We start from the raw sequence: 23,120 nt of genomic DNA on the forward strand, positions 1-23,120 counted from the left end.
ACATCAATCCTTTATTTTTTTTTATCACATATAGGTCCTTATGTTTGTAAATGTGCACAAATTGGTCATTTTTTCCATTTTTTATTTAAAAAATATGACTTGACGTGTATTTTGATATAGTTTAATAAAGAAGATGATAAATAATATGAAAAAGATGATGAATGTTATAAAATCTGGTTTTTTTTTTAATTCTTAATAAAAAATTATTTTAAAAAATAAAATTTCCTACGTAGCTTGCCAACTCATATTTTAATTAATATAACAATCTCAATCACTATCATTGAATAACATTGATGAAATTGTTATGACTAACTGAAGACGACAGACTATGTGACCTTTTGCGTCTCAATTGTGGAAAGAAAGTGGAAGGAAATAAAATTACGGAAATCAATGAATGAACTTAGACTACTCTAGTCTAAGTTCATTCATCGATTTTCTTAATTTTCTAAAAACGGTTTTGGGTTATATATTATCAAGTTATCACTGCTGTTCAAAAAAATAAAAAAAATAAAAAAAAATCAAGTTATCACTTGAGTTTGGTCTAGATTATAGAATTTAAATAAAATATGATGATTTAGTGACAATTGTTTAAACAATTGTTTAGCAAAATATGATGATTTAATGACTATTTTCAACCATTATAGTGACTATTTGCTTCCATTAGTCCATACGTTTTTTTTCTTATATAAACATATAATCGAACAGTTTTTTTTATAGTGACTATTTGCTTCCATTAGTCCATATTAATGCATCATTACACATATAAATGTAGGTATGCAAAGTTGATCAATATGACAATAATGTAAGGAGAAATAATGTGACATTGTAAGTGGATGACATGGCTAAATGAAGAAATTTCATTGGTTTAAGTGGATTAGGGTTTACAGAACTAATAGGATAACTATCTAGGATTTATATATATAGATTATTTTGTTGTTGTTGATGACTTGATGTTGTTATTATAATTTTCATAATACTTATTGTTTCAATTTATACGAATGATTTTTCAACATTATAATATAAAAAATCCGCATAACACCCGTGCATCGCATGAGTGTGGGACTAGTAAGAACAAACAACTAAAGGATTAAAAGAACAATTGCTAAGCAGCAAAAAAAAGAATTTGAATTGGTAATTAGAAAGGAAATATGGGAAAAAGAAATTGTTCTTGAAAAATTGTAAAGGTGATTAAAGTTGAGGGAAAGGTACTTAAGAAGAGGAAGTCTGATTAATGTACCATAAAAAAGAATAGTCTGATTGATGTATCGTCAATAAAAAAATTTGGATAATCCTCTGTGAAATTTTTAAGTAAAATCCGACAAAAAATTAAATTCAGATTCTCTCAAACAATTCGTCTTTTTGTGAAATTTTTTATTAGTTAATTTATTTAATTTTTGGCATTAACCCTCTAATAGCTAGATAAAAAGGACTCTGGTAATTCATAGTTCAATCACAAGATAAAAACTCTAGTCCAAATTTCACCTAAAAATCGAAGTCAAATGTTCCCGAAAAATTCATCCTTTGGTTTTTATATACAAATTTTTTAAGATGAGGAAATGATATATGGGTTTATGAACCTTTAAACTTAAAGAACACTCATAAATAAAATTTATATTTACCCCGCTCTAAAAATACAAGTAGAACTTGATTTTTTATTTTTTTTTACAAAAAGTACAACTTGAATTTACAACCTATTTTTTTACCACTAAACTAAATCTTTATATTTCTAGAGATTTTTTGGGGATGCTATTCACATGAAGAATGTAAAATAATACTCCCTCCAGTCCCTTATATAATAAAACTTTTGTTTTATAGGTCAAATACATCGATCATTCTATGAATCTAAAAAGTAAATTTTTTCTTATATTAAGCAGACGCAGAGCCACATGTATCCGAGGGTGTGCAACTGCACACCCTGAACTTCTGGGAACTACACGTATAATCTCATATTTTTTGCATCTTGCACACTATGAAATTTTGATGTTGCACCCTGACCTAAGAGAATCACGAGAACAAAAGAAAAGAAGAAAAGAAATAAAGATGATGCACTAGTAAACATAGTTGCAGAGATGATGAAGATGATAGAGATGTAGACAAAGAGCAGAGGAAATAAAGAGAAAAGAAGGAAGCAGAGTGTGGCGGCCACTTTGTTTTAGAAGGATAGAGACAACGGTATATTATTTAGGTTTCCTATACCATTCTGGTTTCGACTTTTCATTATATATAGCCCAATTCCAATCTAGCCCAATTGCAGTTGAGTTTATAATCATATTATTTGGTCAGTAAATTTTCACCCAATTTTGGATATTTTTTTTTATCTTCTTTGACTCTAATAATCTCAAAGTTTCGTTATATATATTATTTTTTTTATCAGAAATAGTATTATACAATTACTTTATTCAAAAAAAGTATTAGTATACCAATACACTAAAGTTACTTCGTCTGATTTTGTCTACACTTTTTATTTATTTATAATTCTAGATTACATATAATAATTTTTGTAATATATAATAATAATTATTTTAAAAATAAAATAATTATTATTTATTAAAATTAAATGGCCTGCACCCCCTGGTCCAGGATCCTGGCTCCGCCACTGTTAAGAACCGAAGGGAGTATTTCACTTTTTTGTAAATCACCATTTTATCTTAAATAATTTGAGAATTTGAATCACCAAATAAACCAAATATTCACTATATGAAGAGGTGTCACATGTGACATCATAACTTGTCCATGTTGATGTCACCTCATACAAAACCTTAAACGCAAGTTTCATATTGGTTAAATACTAAATTTTAGGTAAATTCTAAAATGGAGCCCTGACACAAGTGGTCCATTATGAACCATGAATAAAAAATTATCCTAATGGTTGGAGGATGTGATGTCACATGATCTTATAGTACATCCTCACCATGCAATTATTTTTCTCCTCTCTCCACTATAATCCATTATTATATTATCAAATTACTTAGAAAAATGCAAAAAAAAAAAAAAATTAACATATATTTAATCAAAAATGTAACGTATTTTTTTGCAATAAAGAAAAAAAATGTAACTTTATCCGTTAAGAACACATGTTAGAGAATTCGTTTTGAAATTTTATCTTAAAAATTGTACATTATCCAAATATTAAAATTGTTTTCTCTTTGACAAAAACATAAGCAAAATTTATTTTTTGGTTCATTGCATAATTGATATATCCGGTCTATATTTTTTTTGTTACAAGAGAAAAAATCCAGTATATATTATTGATCATATACATCAATTATTCAACGAATCTAAAAAGAAATTGTTTATATTTGTCAAAGAGGGAGTATACCCTTAGGGTGAGTTTGATCCACTAAAAAAAAATAAGGAACTAGCTAGTCAATGACAACTTCTATTGTTTGAGATTGAACAAATTGAGGGCCAAATTGGACTAGACAAAAACTAAAATTTTGTCATTCACTTAATCACGTGGCAACGTTTTGTCCTCTGCATAAGTTATCTAAAACATCAAAATAATATTTTGTCCACCAATCATTGTACAAGACAAAATTTATTCAATACCTTAAACATTTATCTTATGTTATTCTATTGCGTACTGCTGTTTTGTCCAATATTTAAATTTTGCAGGACCAATTTAACCCATATTATTATTATTATTATTATTATTATTATTATTATTAAATATATATTTTTAGTCCCTACAAAATCACAAATTTTTATGTTTAGTCTCTCAACAAAATTATTCACTTTTAGTCCTTATAAAACCACGAGTTTTTAATTTTAGTCCCTAAAAAAAATCATTTCAGTACACAATTGCATTTTATAAGGACTAATTTGAGGGACTAAAATTATCAATTTTTTGTAAAAACTTTTAAAAATAGGGACTATTCTTACAAACTATAATATTATGGAGGAATAAAATTACCATTTTTTTTTTGTAAAATTTATTAAATGAATAAATTTGATTATAATTATCAATGACAATTATTTATCTAATTTTTATGTATAAGTTAAAAATTATAGTCCAGTGTATATTTTTAATAAAAAATTTAGAAATTTGATTAAGAATATTAAATAGAGTAACAATTAACTTTATTATTACTAGCGGCCAGACAAGGCGCTTTCTGCGCCTATCTGTGTCTATTATGTAAATTTATGACAAAAAAATAAATAAAAAAAGGCATGCATTATGTTATGGCGAGTTTGTTAACAAAATATTTTTGCTGCTAAAAATAAAGGTCAAGGGTACTGTTGATATCATGAAAAGTTCACACCAATTTTTTTTTATCCTCTTTATATATATATATATATATATATATATATATATATATATATATATATATATATATATATATATATATATATATATATATATATATATATATATATGTATTGATTATTAATAGTTACTAGTAAACTTGGTATAAATAATATTTATTTATTTATTTATGAAAAATATTGTTTATAATTCTATTTTTATATTCCTATTTTGATACGTATTTATCTTATATTTTCTATAATTTTTTGTATTGACTAAACTTTTTATAATCTTTTTATTGTTTTTGTTTTATTTATATTTTTATGCATAGATTCACATATAATTGATAAAATAGTAAAATTGATAGTAAACAATTTTAATATATTAAAAGTAGATAATATAATAATAATAATACAATAAGGTTAATTAGTATCAAATTTATCAAATTATCCTAAATATTCCTAAGCAAATTTCTAATTTATGTGTGATCCATGTTTTATACTTCCGCCGTTTCAAATTACTTGTAGTTTTGATAATAATAATAATAATAATAATAATAATAATAATAATAATAATACAATGACTTGTACGTATGCACGAGTTTTTAAACTAGTATATTAAAATTAATTACCACCAAAGTTACTACTTTATCCTTATTACTTTTAACAACGTTGTAAGTTTTATATTTTTTATTTTAATTTCACTATTTTTTTTTTTTTATAAAAAAATATAGAAAGATGTTATGCTTAAAAATAGGAACAAAACAAATTATAGATAAAAATAAAACAAAACAATTTATACATAAAATAGAAGAAAAAAACAATAAAACATAAAAAATTTAGCCAATAAAAAAATATAGAAAGATTATAGAAAAAATAAGAAAAAACAGCATATAAATAGGAATATAAAAAAAATCTACTGCTAATATATTAAAATTTATTACCACCAAAGTTCATAATTTATCGTTATTACTTTTAACCATGTTGCGAGTTTTATATCCTTCATTGTAATTTTAATAAAAAATATAAAATAAAAATATATAGAAACATAAATACAAAAAAAATGATATGCTTAAAAATAGGAAAAAAACAAATTATAGATAGAAACAAAACATAACGGTCTATACGCATAAAAATAGGAAAAAAAAAAACTATAAACACATTATAGAAAGTTTAGTCAATGCAAGAAAATATAGAAAAAATAAGAAGAAGCCGCATAAAAAAAAAGAATATAGAAATAATTAAAAAAATAATACTCTATAAAAAAATAAAAGAAACATAAAAAATATTTTTCATAAAAAAAAAACTGTGTTAAAAAAAAACATAAACAATATTACTATCAAGTTTACTACTAACCATTAATAATAATAAAATAAAGTTTTTTTTTTACTTAATATAATAAAGTTAATTAGCATCAAACATACTAAATTATCCCAAATATTCTCAATAAAATATATAATTTTTTATTAAAAATATGAACGAGACCATCATTTATCACTGAAACAAAAAAAAATTGAATAAATAAATCTACAAAAAACACAATAATTCAACTTATATTTTAGCCAAATAGGTCCTTTATCTTATATTTTTGTAACACTTTGGTCATTCAACTTTTTTTTGTAACATTTTGATCCTTTATCTTTTATTTGTAACACTTTGGTCATTTATCTTTTTTATTTGTAACACTTTAGTCATTTTTTGTGTAACACTTTGTTATAACACCCCATGTCAATTTATCTAGAATATCGACAAGAGTGTACATAACTGAATAGGAAACATTAAATTTTCATTACATATCGTCCGAATACATAAATAGGATTACAAAATCCAAGAGATTAATATTAAATTGAGCTAACAACTGAAAACATAAAGAAACTAAATCTTATACAAAATATAAGATAACATGACGTCAGCTCAACCATCATAATCCAAGTATCTGAACTCCATGCTCGCAGACCATAATATCTCGATCAACCTGTTTATCTGAAATCAAATAAGTGGGGGATGTAACACCCTCAACTAACTACCCTTAAAAACGTGATCTTAAAAACTTTTTAATGATAAGTAGCCGGAGCGCTACGGAAAAACATTTTTATAAAACGATCGTGCACACGACACGAAACGTCGCAGCGGAAAACATTAAGTAAAGGATTTTCAAAGCAATGAACAAAATAGTTCAAAAGATAAATCATTTACATAAAACATAAGTTAAGATGTTCACATCGATATACGACGGAATACAAACGATCCCCGACTCGATGTTACAACATACCAGAGCACTAATATACATCACAACCAAACTAACTTAACAAAACTATACAAAGGTAGCCTACACTAGCTCCTCACCAAAAGTGCTCCACACCAAAACGATCTACAGCTAAAGCTCGATCGAAACCTCGACCTGAATACCTGAACCCCCAAAGGTCCAGCACATAACAATTAGGTAGAGAGTTAGTAAACATAATCACATACATACGAATATAGAAACACACCTATATTCAACCTATCACGTATTACTAACTCACACACATGCCTCAATAAGCAATACACCAGATAACACATACTCACAAATACACAACCAGATAGTTTCACGTCGTTTCGGACAACACAAAGAATTCACATAACACATAACACCTAATTGCACATTTACTCAAATGCGACTAATGCCAAACATCAATGTCATGCCAACCTAGACACGACTAATGCATGTGGTACCATCTTCTTTATCAAGGAACTTACCATTGATATCCTTCTTTATTGGACAAGTCCAATATCCTTCTTTATCAGACAAGTCTGATATCCCTAAATAATGCATGAATTTATGAATGTCATGCATTTACCAAACATATGATAATCACTTAGCACGAAGCTACTGCTCACTACATGGATAACATAATCCATTAAACTTCTTTATCAGACAAACTGATATTCTTCTTTATCGGACAACCCGATATACAAAAACACATATACTTCTTTGACATTTTATATAAATGTCATCACACAACACGATTATTAAACATATAATAATTCAAAACCAAAACAAAACCATGATACAAGTGCCTAGATACACTTACAAACAATAACAAAAGTTGCAGGTTCAGTACTGTTCGCTAAGCGAAGCCGTAGCGAACAGGTAGCGAACTTATTCGCTAAGCGAAGCTCAGTTCGCTGTAGCGAACTACATCAGAGGATTACAGGTACATGGCGAACAGGTAGCGAACTTGTAGCGAACATGTTCGCTGCAGCGAACTCCTGGTCGCTAAGCGAACTATACCAGAAAAATATCTGTTCTTGAGTTTTCCAAAGGCGGTTTAACACTCAAATCCATCCAAAATACATTATAACATGTTATAAATGCATAACAAGTGATCAATCATGTATATACCATACATATATACATGTATTAACATTCACAAACACCAAAACACATCACACATACAAAATCATGCCAATTTCTTGCAAAATAAGCAAAGTTGCATAAACATGCAAAACCATCATCAAACATATACATATTCCCTCCTAGATGTTCATTAAGCATACTAAGATGAAAAGACATGTTTATGATAAAGAAACTTCACCCAAACCCCAAAGAAATTGGATGAGAGAGTTTAGGAATGGAGGCTAGACACCTCCCCTCTCTTGGATCACCCAAGCTTATGCTTAACCACTCTCACCTTAGATTGAATGATGATTCTTGGCCTCTAAATCTCTTCTCCTTGCTCGTGTTCTTCTTCTTGCTCTCCTAGGGTTTGCTCTTGCTTCTAAGCTTACAAACTCTAACTTCTCATGAAAAATGAATTGTGATACTATTCCTTGGTTTGACTTGCTACTTATACCACTCTCTATTGGTCATGAACCAAGCCCAATGGCTTAGGCCCATTAAGCCCTATCACACGCCCAAGCCCACTAACATGGCAAAGGTTTCGCTCACAAACTTATGTTCGCGATAAATAAATATAGGTCGCGTAAATAAATATTTAACACTAACCCAAAATATATGCAAATATATAAAATATCGATTTACTAAAAATCGGGTCGTTACAACTCTACCCCCCTTAAAAGAATTTCGCCCTCGAAATTTCCTAAGAGATAAAACAGAGAACGAACCCTCAACGCGGCATCTTCGGTTTCTTGCATACCGGACTCTTGTGACCTTCCTCGCCACAATTGAAACAAAACACTTTCACCCGACAAGCATCGGCCTTGTGCCCAAACTGTCCACAATTGAAACACTTGTCGCTTCTCCTCGGGCAATCATATGACATATGACCCCGCTCTCCACATTTGTAACAACTTCCACTTTCTTGCTTCTTCTTTCCACTTCCATTGCCCTTGTTCTCATACGGCTTACCACGATCCAAACCTTTCCCTTTCCTATCATTCAGAGCCTTATAGTAGTTGGTCTTGGCTTTGCTATCTTCATCACAAATCCTTGCCTTGGTCATAAGGGTCGGAAAATCCCTGATTTCAGAAAATCCAATCAAAAGCTTGATATCCGGACGAAGTCCACTCTCGAACTTGACACACTTATCCTCTTCGGCTTCCACCGTGTTGTAGTGCGGACTAAACACACACAAAGCTTCAAACTTAGCCGAATACTCGGCGACCGATAAATTTCCTTGCTTGAGCTCCATGAACTCGATCACTTTCTTATTCTTCACATCAGCCGGAAAGTACTTCCTTAAAAATTCCCTTTTGAAAGTTTCCCAAATGATGGCAACACCGTCCACTCCTATCCTGAGTCTCACATTCCTCCACCAAACAATTGCCTCCTCTCTAAGGGCATAAGTTCCCAAAGTAGTCTTGTTCTCCTCAGAACAACCCATTGCTTCAAAGATGATCTCAACCTCATCTAACCACTTGATAGCTCCCTCCGGGTTATAGCCTCCGGTAAACAGAGTCGGTTTATGCGACATAAACCTTTCCAATCTTTTCTCACTATCCCTTCCCGGGTCATTATCCCTTACCACCAATGTAGTCAAAGCAGTCAAAGCTTGTGCAATCTGAGCGTTGGTCCTAGCAGCAGCCATGATTCCTGAACGAATCACAACTCGACGTTAGAATGTATTAACAGTGTACCCAACACATGCTTCATACAAGAGAAAGAAAATCCTAATGGCTCACATGAACCGACCTGCTCTGATACCAACTATTGTAACACCCTCAGCTAACTACCCTTAAAAACGTGATCTTAAAAACTTTTTAATGATAAGTAGCCGGAGCGCTACGGAAAAACATTTTTATAAAACGATCGTGCACACGACACGAAACGTCGCAGCGGAAAACATTAAGTAAAGGATTTTCAAAGCAATGAACAAAATAGTTCAAAAGATAAATCATTTACATAAAACATAAGTTAAGATGTTCACATCGATATACGACGGAATACAAACGATCCCCGACTCGATGTTACAACATACCAGAGCACTAATATACATCACAACCAAACTAACTTAACAAAACTATACAAAGGTAGCCTACACTAGCTCCTCACCAAAAGTGCTCCACACCAAAACGATCTACAGCTAAAGCTCGATCGAAACCTCGACCTGAATACCTGAACCCCCAAAGGTCCAGCACATAACAATTAGGTAGAGAGTTAGTAAACATAATCACATACATACGAATATAGAAACGCACCTATATTCAACCTATCACGTATTACTAACTCACACACATGCCTCAATAAGCAATACACCAGATAACACATACTCACAAATACACAACCAGATAGTTTCACGTCGTTTCGGACAACACAAAGAATTCACATAACACATAACACCTAATTGCACATTTACTCAAATGCGACTAATGCCAAACATCAATGTCATGCCAACCTAGACACGACTAATGCATGTGGTACCATCTTCTTTATCAAGGAACTTACCATTGATATCCTTCTTTATTGGACAAGTCCAATATCCTTCTTTATCAGACAAGTCTGATATTCCTAAATAATGCATGAATTTATGAATGCCATGCATTTACCAAACATATGATAATCACTTAGCACAAAGCTACTGCTCACTACATGGATAACATAATCCATTAAACTTCTTTATCAGACAAACTGATATTCTTCTTTATTGGACAACCCGATATACAAAAACACATATACTTCTTTGACATTTTATATAAATGCCATCACACAACACGATTATTAAACATATAATAATTCAAAACCAAAACAAAACCATGATACAAGTGCCTAGATACACTTACAAACAATAACAAAAGTTGCAGGTTCAGTACTGTTCGCTAAGCGAAGCCGTATCGAACAGGTAGCGAACTTATTCGCTAAGCGAAGCTCAGTTCGCTGTAGCGAACTACATCAGAGGATTACAGGTACATGGCGAACAGGTAGCGAACTTGTAGCGAACATGTTCGCTGCAGCGAACTCCTGGTCGCTAAGCGAACTATACCAGAAAAATATCTGTTCTTGAGTTTTCCAAAGGCGGTTTAACACTCAAATCCATCCAAAATACATTATAACATGTTATAAATGCATAACAAGTGATCAATCATGTATATACCATACATATATACATGTATTAACATTCACAAACACCAAAACACATCACACATACAAAATCATGCCAATTTCTTGCAAAATAAGCAAAGTTGCATAAACATGCAAAACCATCATCAAACATATACATATTCCCTCCTAGATGTTCATTAAGCATACTAAGATGAAAAGACATGTTTATGATAAAGAAACTTCACCCAAACCCCAAAGAAATTGGATGAGAGAGTTTAGGAATGGAGGCTAGACACCTCCCCTCTCTTGGATCACCCAAGCTTATGCTTAACCACTCTCACCTTAGATTGAATGATGATTCTTGGCCTCTAAATCTCTTCTCCTTGCTCGTGTTCTTCTTCTTGCTCTCCTAGGGTTTGCTCTTGCTTCTAAGCTTACAAACTCTAACTTCTCATGAAAAATGAATTGTGATACTATTCCTTGGTTTGACTTGCTACTTATACCACTCTCTATTGGTCATGAACCAAGCCCAATGGCTTAGGCCCATTAAGCCCTATCACACGCCCAAGCCCACTAACATGGCAAAGGTTTCGCTCACAAACTTATGTTCGCGATAAATAAATATAGGTCGCGTAAATAAATATTTAACACTAACCCAAAATATATGCAAATATATAAAATATCGATTTACTAAAAATCGGGTCGTTACAGGGGATGGGAACAGTCACTTCGTCTCAGTGGATTCCTACTGCCCAGTTACTATTGGTGTCTACACCGGGGGCAACTGATGAACTAAAAGTTCCTTGATCCTGATTGTCAGTCTCTAACATAATTTCATAAACATAATAATACAAAGATGTAACACGAATTAATTATCTTGTTCATTTTAACATAACTAAGACACTCTGAGGTGAGCCGATCTCAGAGGCCTGACATATCCGTAGTCGATGATTATATGCATCGACACAACATGAAGTTCACAATCGTAACATGATTGGATTACTCGAATCCCATAACGTGGTACCAAAGTAACCACCATGATTAACCGACATTCATTAACTTAATAATCCTGATTTGTTATCATCAAGGTTGTCAGACTCGAGAGTCTACTCAGACTCGAAAAGGGTCGTAGACTCGACTCGTAGACTCAATTCGTAGACTCGTACGAGTTTATGGAAACCTAAAAATGAGTTTAAAAAGCCTATAAGTTACTCATAAATGACATATATAAATGACACACACACACACAAATATATATATATATATATATATATATATATATATATATATATATATATATATATATATATATATATATATATATATATATATATATATAATGGAACACCAATTAACATAAAATTCAATTTTCAAATAAAAATTCAAATTTCAAACTCCAAACAAACTTGTCAACAAAAAAACTCCATAATAAAACAAACAAAAAACTCCATAATAAAACAAACAAAATAGCAAAACTCCGGTAAAATATATATGATAATGACTTCAAAGATCAAAAGCTCCGATGACATCATCACCGCCAATATAATCATCACCATTACCTTCACCATCATCATCAAACTCTGCCCCAGATAAAACACATTCTTCGTCATTAACCAAAGTTGGATTGCTTGAACTTCCAATTAATTCAGCATTGCCGCCACCATTGCACAACATTGGTAATAATAACATCAGGTTCCTCAACATTGTTAGCAGTAACATCAACTTGCTCAACATTAACTTCAGTTTGCTCATTATTTTCTTCATCAAGGGTTTTCAATTTTATTTTTATTTTTTTTAATTTTGTGTTTTGGATGAGGATTTTTTAATAAAAAAAATTAATTTTTTTTTTAGAAAAATTTATAGACTCGTAAACTCGCCATAAACTCGCGAGTTTATATGAGTCTATGCGAGTCTATTCGAATCTAATCGAGTTTATCAAAAATCGATTCTATGAGCGATTCAATTCGTTTTTGCTTCCTAGATACGTAAACTCGTACGAGTTTAAGAGTCTACTCGCGATTTTGACAACCATGGTTATCATGCCCATGAATTCCCTCCCAGGGTATTTCTAGCTTGTCCTGATTTCCTGATATTTATAACTTAACGTGTAATTAACATTATAATCATTTCCTCTACTTACGGTGCTCATAGAAACTCTAGAAGGATTGGAAATATAAAATGAGTGATTTCACTATTTTAAAACTTTATGCAGGTTCTGATATGATGTTCTCGCTTAACGAGACATATGCTCGCTTAGTGAGCAATGATAATCAACCACCCTGACAGGCTCGCTACTGCTAACCCAAGTCAAAATGTTCAGATGTCAAAGCGAGCCACAATGAACAATCTCTCGCTTAGCGAGAATACCAGTTTAGCACATTGTTTTACGAAATTTCATGAATTATGCAGAAATCACCTACAATATCCTTTCCTACTAGCTATGCATACTGTTTATAGATTAAATAATCATAATGGAGTGGTACTTTGGGTTTAAGTCCCTCCCCTACACTAATTGATCCTAACTTATGTTATCATACAACAATTCATAATTTGGGGAACTATCATTCTATTGTTATCATGCATAATTTATTGGGAAACTAAAGTGCTAGGCTATACTAGAAGTTGAGCCTCTAAGGGAACCCACCTGAAATTGACGCTTGAACAGTACCACCGACATTTCCAAAACTCGCCGAAAAGCGGAATTTGCAACGAAACTACTTCAAACTTGTATGCAGATTTTTCTGCATAACTTCAGCATCAGAGTTCCAACTTCAAAAATACCTACTGACCACAATTCTCGTCCATAAATTATGAAACTGGGACCATAACGACTGTATTTGAGTTATCTTTCCATAGCAATCAGAATAAATCCAAACAGAGTTACAGAGAGAGATAATTTACCGTTTGAGTGCAGCCCAATCTCAAACACTTTCTGCATAAATTATGTGTTGAACTTTTCACTTCAAAAATTCGCAGAGACCTCATTTCTCCATTAAATCTCACTAGGCTGGTACCTAAATGACCGAGATTACGTTAGCTATCCAGAACATCAAGAATGGTTAAATTTGGACTAACACAGAGAGAGGTACGACCATTTTTAGTGAGGGTACATCCAGCATACGATTTTTCATAAATATTTCCAATCTTCTTGTTTCCTTGTTCCAACAACTCTCCTTAATTCCTCACAAGTGCTCCAAGACCAGAATTACAAACATGCATACACCTCAATGGTCAAAATCACAAATGGGTTTAGGGTTCATAAAAGGGAAAGAGGAATGAAACTGAAATTACTACTCTTACCTTAGAATTCCAATGGTCCATATCCTTATGATTGGATGAACAACACATGCAACTAAGAATTGAGAGTGAAATTGGAGTTGAGAGAGTGAGAGGATACGAGAGGCAGAGAGAAGTAGATGAAGGTGTTAAACGTTGCTCATTGCGTTCCTTGAACATCTAGCATTCTAATTGCAATGTTGGATTTGGTGTTAGGGAAAAGATTGGTTTATTGATGATGATGATGATGGTGGTGCTGATGAAGCGTAAGAGAGGAAAAGACATGAGGGAAATGTTTCTCTGAATTATTTTGTTTTTTGGAGTTTGAGAGAGAAATAGAAAGAATGAGCAAATGGCCGGTGGTGTGGCATATATAAAGATTTTTGTGAAAATTCCAACTATGCCCTTCACTTAATTCTTTAGTTATTTCTTCATACTTTGATCACTTGTTATTTAATTAACTCCAATAACCATCCTTAATTAATATTGCTTTATTAATTATAGTCGGAATGTTACAATTTTTGTCCTTATCTTATTTATTTATAAAAAATAAAGAACCTAAATGTTACAAATAAAAAATAATAAAGGACCATAGTGTTATAGAAAAAAGATAAAGGATCAAAGTATTACAAAAAAAATAAATAAAGGACCAAAATGTTACAAAAAAAAAGATAAAGGATCTGCAATGTAATTTTACCTATATTTTAACAATATTATATAACAATTTTTAAATATTACTAATAAATTTTCTACCTTAATATAATAACAAACTTAGATATCGAATAAAAGTTAATGGACTAGTGCGAATGCACAAGTCTTTAAACTGGTATATACACGAGACTATTTTCCTTATGACACGCCCGTTTCATAAAAAATATATATTTACACGAAACTATTATTTGCGACGGATACATAAAAATTTGAATAATTTGTCATTAATAATTATAATCGAATTTTTTCATTTAATAAGTTTTACAAAAATAGCACAATAGTTTCAAGTATATTTTGACAATATTATATAACAAAATTTTAAATATTTTATTGTAAATAAATTTTCTACCTTAATATAATGACAGACTTAGATGATCTGGTCTTTTTTCTGGGTTTCACCATCAATTTAATTTGATCCGGAGGTCAATTTTGACATCAAATAGTTTCAACTCATCCAAATCAAATGCAACTAGTATAATTTAAAAGAATTATTTTTTTGGAGTGTTTAAAAGAATTAATATTCCTTAAAAAAAAAGAATTAATATTATACCACAATAACATTTCTTTTCAATATTGATTTTATTCCTTTATTAAAAAAATATTTATTTTATTTTATTCCTAAATCTAAAAAAACTAGATCTGAGAAAAATACATTGAAACCCATATTCATCTTCAACCTCTTGTGTTCTTCATCATTTTTCAACGGAATAGAATATGTGCAAGAAACATACTCTAATCTGATTTTTTCGCAATTTTTTTCAACGGGGAAAGGGATTCACAAGCATCAATTTTAGAAGAAACAGAACTGAAAACGAAATCGAAAGTGTCTCCATGCTAGCTCTATAAATGGATGTCGGAACTGATTTTGTGTCTGGCGAATTGATGAATTTGGGGCTGGATTTTTTTCGGATTGATCTCTATTAACTCTGGATTGTTTTTATCTGACACTGTTTCAAACCTCTGATGTCTCCAGATGTTAGTTTTTTTGCTGCTAGCTGTCAGTTTTGATCGCAGATGCTATATCCTTGTGTTGGAGAAAAATTGGATTGAATTTTTTGTTGTTGTTGTTGTTGTTGTTGTTGTCGTTGATGATGATGAAGAGAAAGAAGAGGTTTTTTCTTAAGATATTTTGTTAACCCAAATGGATAATGTGATTTGGTTTGTAAAATTGATAAAGATGAGGGTGATGATGATAATGATGTTGTAGTTAGATTTATGAGGTTGAAGATAAGAAGAAAAAGATGAGTTGAGAATGATGATGATGAAAAACTCAGATCCGGAAATTTTGTATCTCCTTATTTTACATTTTTTTTTTCAGAATCATTTTTGTTTATTTCTTGATTTTTTTTACCCGTTATATGAATTTATAATTTTCTTTTTAATTATTTTTTTTACAAAATTATATTTATATACTAAGCCTTTTATTTTTTATGAGATAATTTGATTATAATGGAGAGAGAAGAGAAAAGTATCCTATGTTGAATATCCACCATTTGATATGAGATAATTTAATTAAACATGGTCCATATATATGGACCATTTGTGCTACATGTCCATGTTAGCATCATTTTATCTTTATGTTGTCAAACCAAAAAAACAAAACTAAATTTTCTAAAGAAAAAAAAAAGTGTTAGTTTTTAACTACGATGATTTTCTCAAATCTATAATTTTCTCGATATTTGTTATAATCACAAAACAAAATTATTCCAAATTTTATGGATATTGAACTCCACTCATTGGAATCCTAAAGTCAATTAACATCGATGAATGATTTCTTCTAATTTATAGACCCATCAAAATATTGGTTCATGATGGAGCTTTTTTTTTTTTCACCACTAAATTAGACCATCTCATCAAATTTTATCATGGTATGTAAAACACCAAATAAAACACACCCGTCTAACCAAAAATTGGATTTGTTAATCTCTTTGAGGGTAACAAAGTATAAATTTTTTTTTGATGTTATTGATATTTTTTTTTTATCACTAATTTAATCTAATTAAGAATAGGAAAATGCTAATCGGTGCTCCCGAGTACTAATTAAGGTAATTAAAGAGATTATCTTCAAACTTATTAAGTAAATATCTTAAAAATTTAAATTTTTATTTTTTGAATGTAATTTTTTTTTTTCTTTCCTTTTAGCACCGGTCAGCATGACCCTTGAGAATATACCAACCAATAAGGGGTAAAAAGCAAACAGTGGGATGGGAGAGCGCGAATGAAAGCTGGACTCGCAAACAACAAAAGTGATTGGATTCTTCTCATTCTCATCATCTCACAGAATCAATCACAACAATAATTCAATTCTCCAATCACATTTAATAAACCCCTTTTTTTTCACTTTCTCAACTCCATTATTTTTCTTCCTTTTTGCCCATGGCGTTTAGAACCGGCAACACAAAACTCTCCTTCGAGGTTCTCCGACGAACTTCAAACGTCGAACAAGATTCTCTCCTCCACCGTTCCAAATCGGATCCAATAACTCAAACCGATCGTAAGAAACGTAAGCACAAGAAGAAAAAGAAGCATCTCGATCCCGTTGATTCAATCGCCGATTCCAGCGATCCAAGCCACAAGATTGAATTGCCGCTCCAAAATGGATGTAACGGTTTCGAGCTTGATGCCATGAGGTATTGCGGTAATGGAGGAAGCGTTGTATGTGAGGAAGCGACTGAAGCGAGCCTTTGTGCTGTTACTGCGGCGCCGGAAACCGGTGCTTCTTTTCCGACGAGTGTTCGTGGTGGTGTGGAAGGGTTTAACTTCGGTAAATTGAGACAGAGGAATGTGAGTTTTGGAAGTTCTGATGATTTTGTTGCTTCTGTCGTGGGCGATGACGGTGGGATTGGGAAGGAGGACGATGGTGTGAAAACGAGTCCGGCGGTGGAGAAGCCAAAAAACGAGCCTGACAGAATTGTTCTTACGAAATCCGAAACCGTGGAATCTGTTGACTGGAAGCGGATAATGGAAGAAGATCCCAATTGTGAGTAGAAAATGCTCCTTTCTGCTCTGCATGCAACATTGCAACATGTTAGGAAATGTAAACTAATCTTGCTTAGCGTTTAAGTATTAACTTTAGAATCGTCCAATGGTTCAAACATTTGCATGTAAACTAAAATCCTTTGCCTGTTTCCAGCAGCTTATTTATGAACCAATACTAGTAAAATGGTCTCTTTGATGTCTTATGCGAAGCAATTTTTTGCTCAACTCTCTTACTTTGTCATTATAGTTTACCTTGTGCCGTGTGTGATATTTGGCACAATTAACCTTGTGGTATGTGTTTTGATGTCAGATGTGTTCACAGTAGATAAGTCACCTGTAGCATACTTCTTGGAGGAAATGTACAATGGAAATTCTTTACGAAGCACAACTACTCTCGGCAATGAAATAGAACGAGAGAAAGTTTATGACACTATCTTCCGCTTGCCATGGAGATGCGAATTGGTACATTACCTTTTCTCAAATTAAAGCAAAATAAATAAAAATGATTTTTGATTCTTGTTATATCATCTATGGACCTCTCTCTTTGTTTACTTTCCTGTACTTTTCCTTCAAATAATCAAAATAAATTCAGAAGTTTAGGGCAAAAGAAGTAAAAGTTAAACCTTCCACTTAAAGCGTAATAGCTAACTTATATTTGCATATTTCTGTCAAGGCATTCTACATTTTGTATTGTGGTATCTTAAACATGGAATGCAATTGCAGCTTATAGATGTTGGCTTCTTTGTCTGCTTCGATTCATTTCTTTCATTATTAACCATTATGCCAACGAGGATCTTGATGACCATTTGGAGGATTCTAAAGACAAGGTTTGCCTCTTTTCTTAAGTTTTTTCTTCCCTTGTAATAAAATGTTAGTTGGGCATAATGTGAGGATTTAGGTGATAAATTAATGTTACAGCACCAGTTTCTTTAATTTAGACTAGCATTTAAGCTGTGTTAATTGAGTACAATCTTACTAGTACTTTAGATATCATTGTAAATGTAAATCTTTTAACGACGAAACAGTGTGGTTTTCTTTGAACCATGTCATCCCAAATTAGGCTGTTAGTTCATTCTATAAGATACAGGTTTAGTTGTTAATTTATATACAGGCCGAGTTAGTTTATGATTCTCTGTTAGCTGAAAAATCTCTCCTTAAAACATGTTCTTGTGCTTTGATTTGTATTCCCTTATTCCCCCCAATCTGTATCTGTTATTAAAATTTGTGATAGTGTATCATGCTTACCAGTGTTACAATATGACCTAATCATGCTTGTGACAGACAGTTCAAGAGGCTCTCTACAATGGAGTTGTCAGATTTTGGTTGTTTTATTATTATGATCTGTGGGGTTGTTCTTTTGCAGAGAACAGGTACATTTGTTGATTCTCTATTCCCCTGATTGTATGTTATATCGTTCCTTTTTGTATTGATCAGGTCCCATGTTATACTAATTCTGTTCTATTCCCTCTTTCAAATTTTCTTCCTCAGATATCAGCTTAATATATCATATGATCCGGGGTCAAGGAACAATAAAATTGTATGTGGTCTACAATGTTTTAGAGGTGAGCACTGAGCATAAATTAATTTGTTAATCTGGATTATGAGGGATTATTAGTTCACCACATTGCAAAATTCAACCAGTGTATATTTATGTTATTGAGTTTATGTGAGCAAGATCTTGAAGTGACAAAGGTGATTTTTCTGTATATGGAAGATCCAAATTTTGTATTTTATATAATCATGAAACTCTTACATTTGACGAGGTCACAATTTGCTGTATCTGAAAGTTATTAGTATCAATGTACATTTCCAACTTTTTTAGTTTGTCATCACACCCATTTTATGCGGTAGCCTTGTTAGTTTTGATCATATAAAATAGTAAGCCTGAATTAGTGACAAAGAATAGGCCTATTCATATTGCCTTAGGTGAGATCTGGGACAACCCCAAACCCAAAGGGAAATTTAACAAGAGGAGTGGGACTAATGGATGATATACATGATCTTATGATAGTTTTTTGAAACATCCATGTGGGTATTCAGTGGCCTTTTGGTGTTTAAACAGTTCAGTTAACAAGTACTGAAATTGTAATCTATGCAGCTAGGAATTTTACTTTTGGTTACGTACTTTCTGTTAATATCAAAAGTGTTTTCATAATATCCATGATGAGACTTATATTATATGCTTTCTTGTAATTGATTATTGATGTTCTTGCAGATATTTGATAAATTGTGTCAAAGTTTTAACGGGGATGTGTTGCAAACATCATTTCATTCTGCTGAAGGACTTGCAAGTTGCCCCCCAGAAAATTTGAGATTCTGGCTTTGGAGATTTGTTTGTGACCAAGCTTTAGCTGTGGTAGCTTCAAATATCCTTCTTCATTGGGATGATTTGTCTGCCTCACTAGTTGTTTGGATAACTATCTTCTTATGTAAAAATGAACAAACTTCAGGATCTGTGATTTGGTTCCTTAACCAGTCTTACTTGTTCATTCTTTTATCTTATTAGCTCAGGCAATCACTTTATCCACTTGTATAGTTGCTCACAACAACGCATTGTTAGCTTTGCTGGTGTCAAATAATTTTGCTGAGATTAAAAGCAATGTGTTTAAGAGGTACAGCAAGGATAATGTTCAAAGTTTGGTTTACTTCGGTAAGTTATCTTTCTTAACTATAGATTATGTTTCTTGATTTCAGTTTATATACTACACTCAGTCAAACATGGAAAACAGCTTCTGTAATTTGTTATGGCCTCATTGTCATATTACTATTTGAGCCAGTCTTGTCAATAGATGTTAAGGAACCAAGGCTTCTAGTTAAGGTGTACAGTAGAAAACATAATAAGCAGTAGGGGATAATAACCTGTCAAGAGCTTGTGACTGTTGTAACCTCTTACTAACTAAGTAAAAGTTAGTTAGTCAGTAGTTAGAGCTTAGAAAATATAAATACAGATTAGTTGGTGTAAATGGGTATCGTTTTTGTAAGATAAAATTGTGGAATCAGAAAGGGAGTGCAAAGTCTTTTAATGGAAATGACAATTTTGTTCCAATATACGGACACTTAGGAATGTAATTGTATTTATTCTATATAATTTTCATGTTTGGTCATCAGTCATGGAATAATTATAACTATAAATAATGAGGATTAATACTGAAAAACATTAGCTTATTCCCAGCCACTTGCTGATTGCATTTCTGTCTTTTTTTTTACACAATCAAAAATTGAAATTGAGTTGGTCTTTCCCTTGTATCAAACATGCTTGTGCAGAGTTTATTTGTCTTCCTTATGTCAAGAAAGAGACAAATGAAATGAATGGCACTTTAGTTTGAATTTAGTTAAGGTTTGACATTTGTTTTTCTATCAAAGTATAGACATGTAAATAATAGTTGCTATAAATTGTATGTAGACATCAAAAAGTGTTTGAAAACCTTTTTAAAATATGATACAACTAAAGCTCACTTTTTATATATTTTTTAAATATAGTATTAAGATTCCTTAGTTCATGGCATCCTATCAGTCACACTCAATTGTTTTTTATATAAAAGTTGGCCAGTTTTTATAGCAAAATTTATTTTCAAACACTCTGATGGTGTAAACTTCTTCGTTCAGTGGAAGTGCTTCTAATATTAAGAATAAACACAACTTGTTAATTTTTTATTTTCTCCCATTTCTTATGGTGGCAAGCAGATTCTGTGGAGAGATTTCACATTTCAGCATTTATCTTATTCGTCTTGGCTCAGAATATTCTTGAGGCAGAGGGCCCCTGGTTTGAAAGCTTTCTTATTGTAAGATTTGGAAATATTTCAGCTCCTACAATTTATTGAAAAAGTTTAGTTTGTCACGTGGAATTCATTTTCTCTTCTTGCATTAGTCTTGCTCCTGACATATATTTTGTTTGGTGCAGAATATCCTCTTGGTGTATGTATGTGAAATGATTATTGATATTATCAAACATTCATTCATTGCTAAATTCAATGACATTAAGCCCATTGCATATTCTGAGTTCCTTGAAGACCTATGTAAACAGGTATTTCATCTGATTTATGTAGATATTATGAATGCAGTATGTTTTGAACGGTATATATACAGCTGGAACCACTTTGATAAGATAATGCGGTATCTTCATTCGAATTGCTACATAGAGCTGATGGCCTTATTGGGTTTTTGAGCAACACACCTGAATGCACCAAAATCCTCTGCAAATTTATTTCAAATGCCCTTTGGAATTACTTGCCACAATGATCTTTATTTTTCATCTTTCTATATTAAAAAAAAAAATTGTCCTTTTTTCTTAATTTAATTAATTTGAGTCTCGTTGTCTTTGATTTAATTTTTTAACTCATCCCCCACCCATATAGTATTATAGTGTATTTCCGTAATGTTAAAAAATAAATTTCTTTTACTACGTAGCAGTTTCCTATACAATATTACGCATTAGTGCATAGGAGTGTTTTGTGTCAAAACAAAAATATGACCTTTAGTGGACAACCTGAGAAAGCTATTGTTACTATGTTAAAAATGATGTATAATTTTGGATCTTTATATTATGACAAGAACATTGCATTAACCTTATAGTGTGTTAAGAATATATGCTGACCTTGAATGTTCACTTTATGCAGACTCTAAATTTGCAGACCGAGGGTGTAAAGAAAAACCTAACTTTTGTCCCCCTTGCTCCGGCGTGTGTGGTAAGCATAAATGAGTTTGAAATGTTCATTTAGTTTTTCTGGTTTTAATGACATTCGATTTAATGTCTCTATATTTTTTCCTTTTATTACTTGTTCTTAGGTTATTCGAGTGCTAACCCCAGTATATGGTGCGAACCTTCCTCAAAATCCTCTTCCATGGAGAATTTTCTGGATGCTGCTTTTTTCAACGATGACCTATGTTATGCTCACAAGCCTCAAGGTTCTCATGGGCATGGGACTTCAGAAACATGCCACTTGGTATATCAATCGTTGCCGGAGGAGGAAACACCACCTTCATGCAGATTAGTTTAAGAGGTCAAATATTTCTGTCTTGAGTTAGCGTGCTCTGCTGCCCAAGGAATCCTACACATGTGCCCGAAGAACATTTACTTGCATGGAGACTTATGAAATGCCTCGATTCTTGAATTATCATTGGTGAGTCACATATGAAAACGACTTTATCCTTCTGTTGGTTTATACTTGAAGGCAAGCCTGGAGATGGTGTCTCCTTCCAATTTTGATAGCAAGATATAGTTTGATGGTTACACAATAAGGATAGGAGTTTTTTCTTTTATAGAATAAGTATAGAAAGTTATAGGCTGCATAGTTGTCAATGTCATTGGTTGTAATCAATCATGCCTCCATTCCCAGTCCAATTAAATTTGGCCAACTTATTAAAACTTGAAAAAACCACACCATATTTTTCTTTTTATTAAACAGTTACTTCCTATTCGTCCTTAAAA

General features: G+C 31.8%; 1 protein-coding gene and 1 long non-coding RNA gene across 10 annotated transcripts; one reads left to right on the plus strand and one right to left on the minus strand.

Annotated features, from left to right (window-relative positions):
- Positions 1-6,015: 6,015 nt before the first annotated feature.
- On the minus strand, positions 6,016-14,327 carry LOC123898116. 9 transcript variants are annotated; one of them, XR_006805253.1, is made up of 5 exons: positions 14,027-14,327; positions 13,819-13,949; positions 13,628-13,740; positions 13,371-13,542; positions 6,016-6,228 (listed from the first exon to the last, which is right to left on the minus strand). It is a non-coding gene; the product is annotated as an uncharacterized LOC123898116 (long non-coding RNA). The 9 variants fall into 9 exon arrangements; XR_006805259.1 differs by lacking the exon at positions 6,016-6,228 and adding exons at positions 9,746-9,802; positions 12,286-12,359 and having other exon boundaries at positions 13,819-14,327; XR_006805256.1 differs by having other exon boundaries at positions 13,371-13,507; positions 13,819-14,327.
- Positions 14,328-16,900: 2,573 nt separating this feature from the next.
- LOC123898160 (protein POLLEN DEFECTIVE IN GUIDANCE 1-like) lies at positions 16,901-23,120 on the plus strand. Its single transcript, XM_045949054.1, has 11 exons — positions 16,901-17,693; positions 18,003-18,154; positions 18,416-18,519; positions 18,974-19,062; positions 19,181-19,254; positions 19,908-20,058; positions 20,175-20,342; positions 21,377-21,474; positions 21,594-21,716; positions 22,309-22,377; positions 22,478-23,120. Exons 1-11 carry the CDS (start codon positions 17,090-17,092, stop codon positions 22,682-22,684), a joined length of 1,839 nt encoding a protein of 612 aa, XP_045805010.1. The 5' UTR covers positions 16,901-17,089; the 3' UTR covers positions 22,685-23,120.

Source organism: Trifolium pratense, linkage group LG7, assembly GCF_020283565.1.
Source record: "Trifolium pratense cultivar HEN17-A07 linkage group LG7, ARS_RC_1.1, whole genome shotgun sequence".
Taxonomy (NCBI): Eukaryota; Viridiplantae; Streptophyta; class Magnoliopsida; order Fabales; family Fabaceae; genus Trifolium; species Trifolium pratense.

Coding starts and splice junctions, on each gene's coding strand:
- LOC123898160 (XM_045949054.1), top strand. CDS start 17,090: ATGGCGTTTAGAACCGGCAACACAAAACTCTCCTTCGAGGTTCTCCGA. Junction 17,694..18,002: donor AATGGAAGAAGATCCCAATT/GTGAGTAGAAAA, acceptor TTTTGATGTCAG/ATGTGTTCACAGTAGATAAG. Junction 18,520..18,973: donor TGGAGGATTCTAAAGACAAG/GTTTGCCTCTTT, acceptor TGCTTGTGACAG/ACAGTTCAAGAGGCTCTCTA.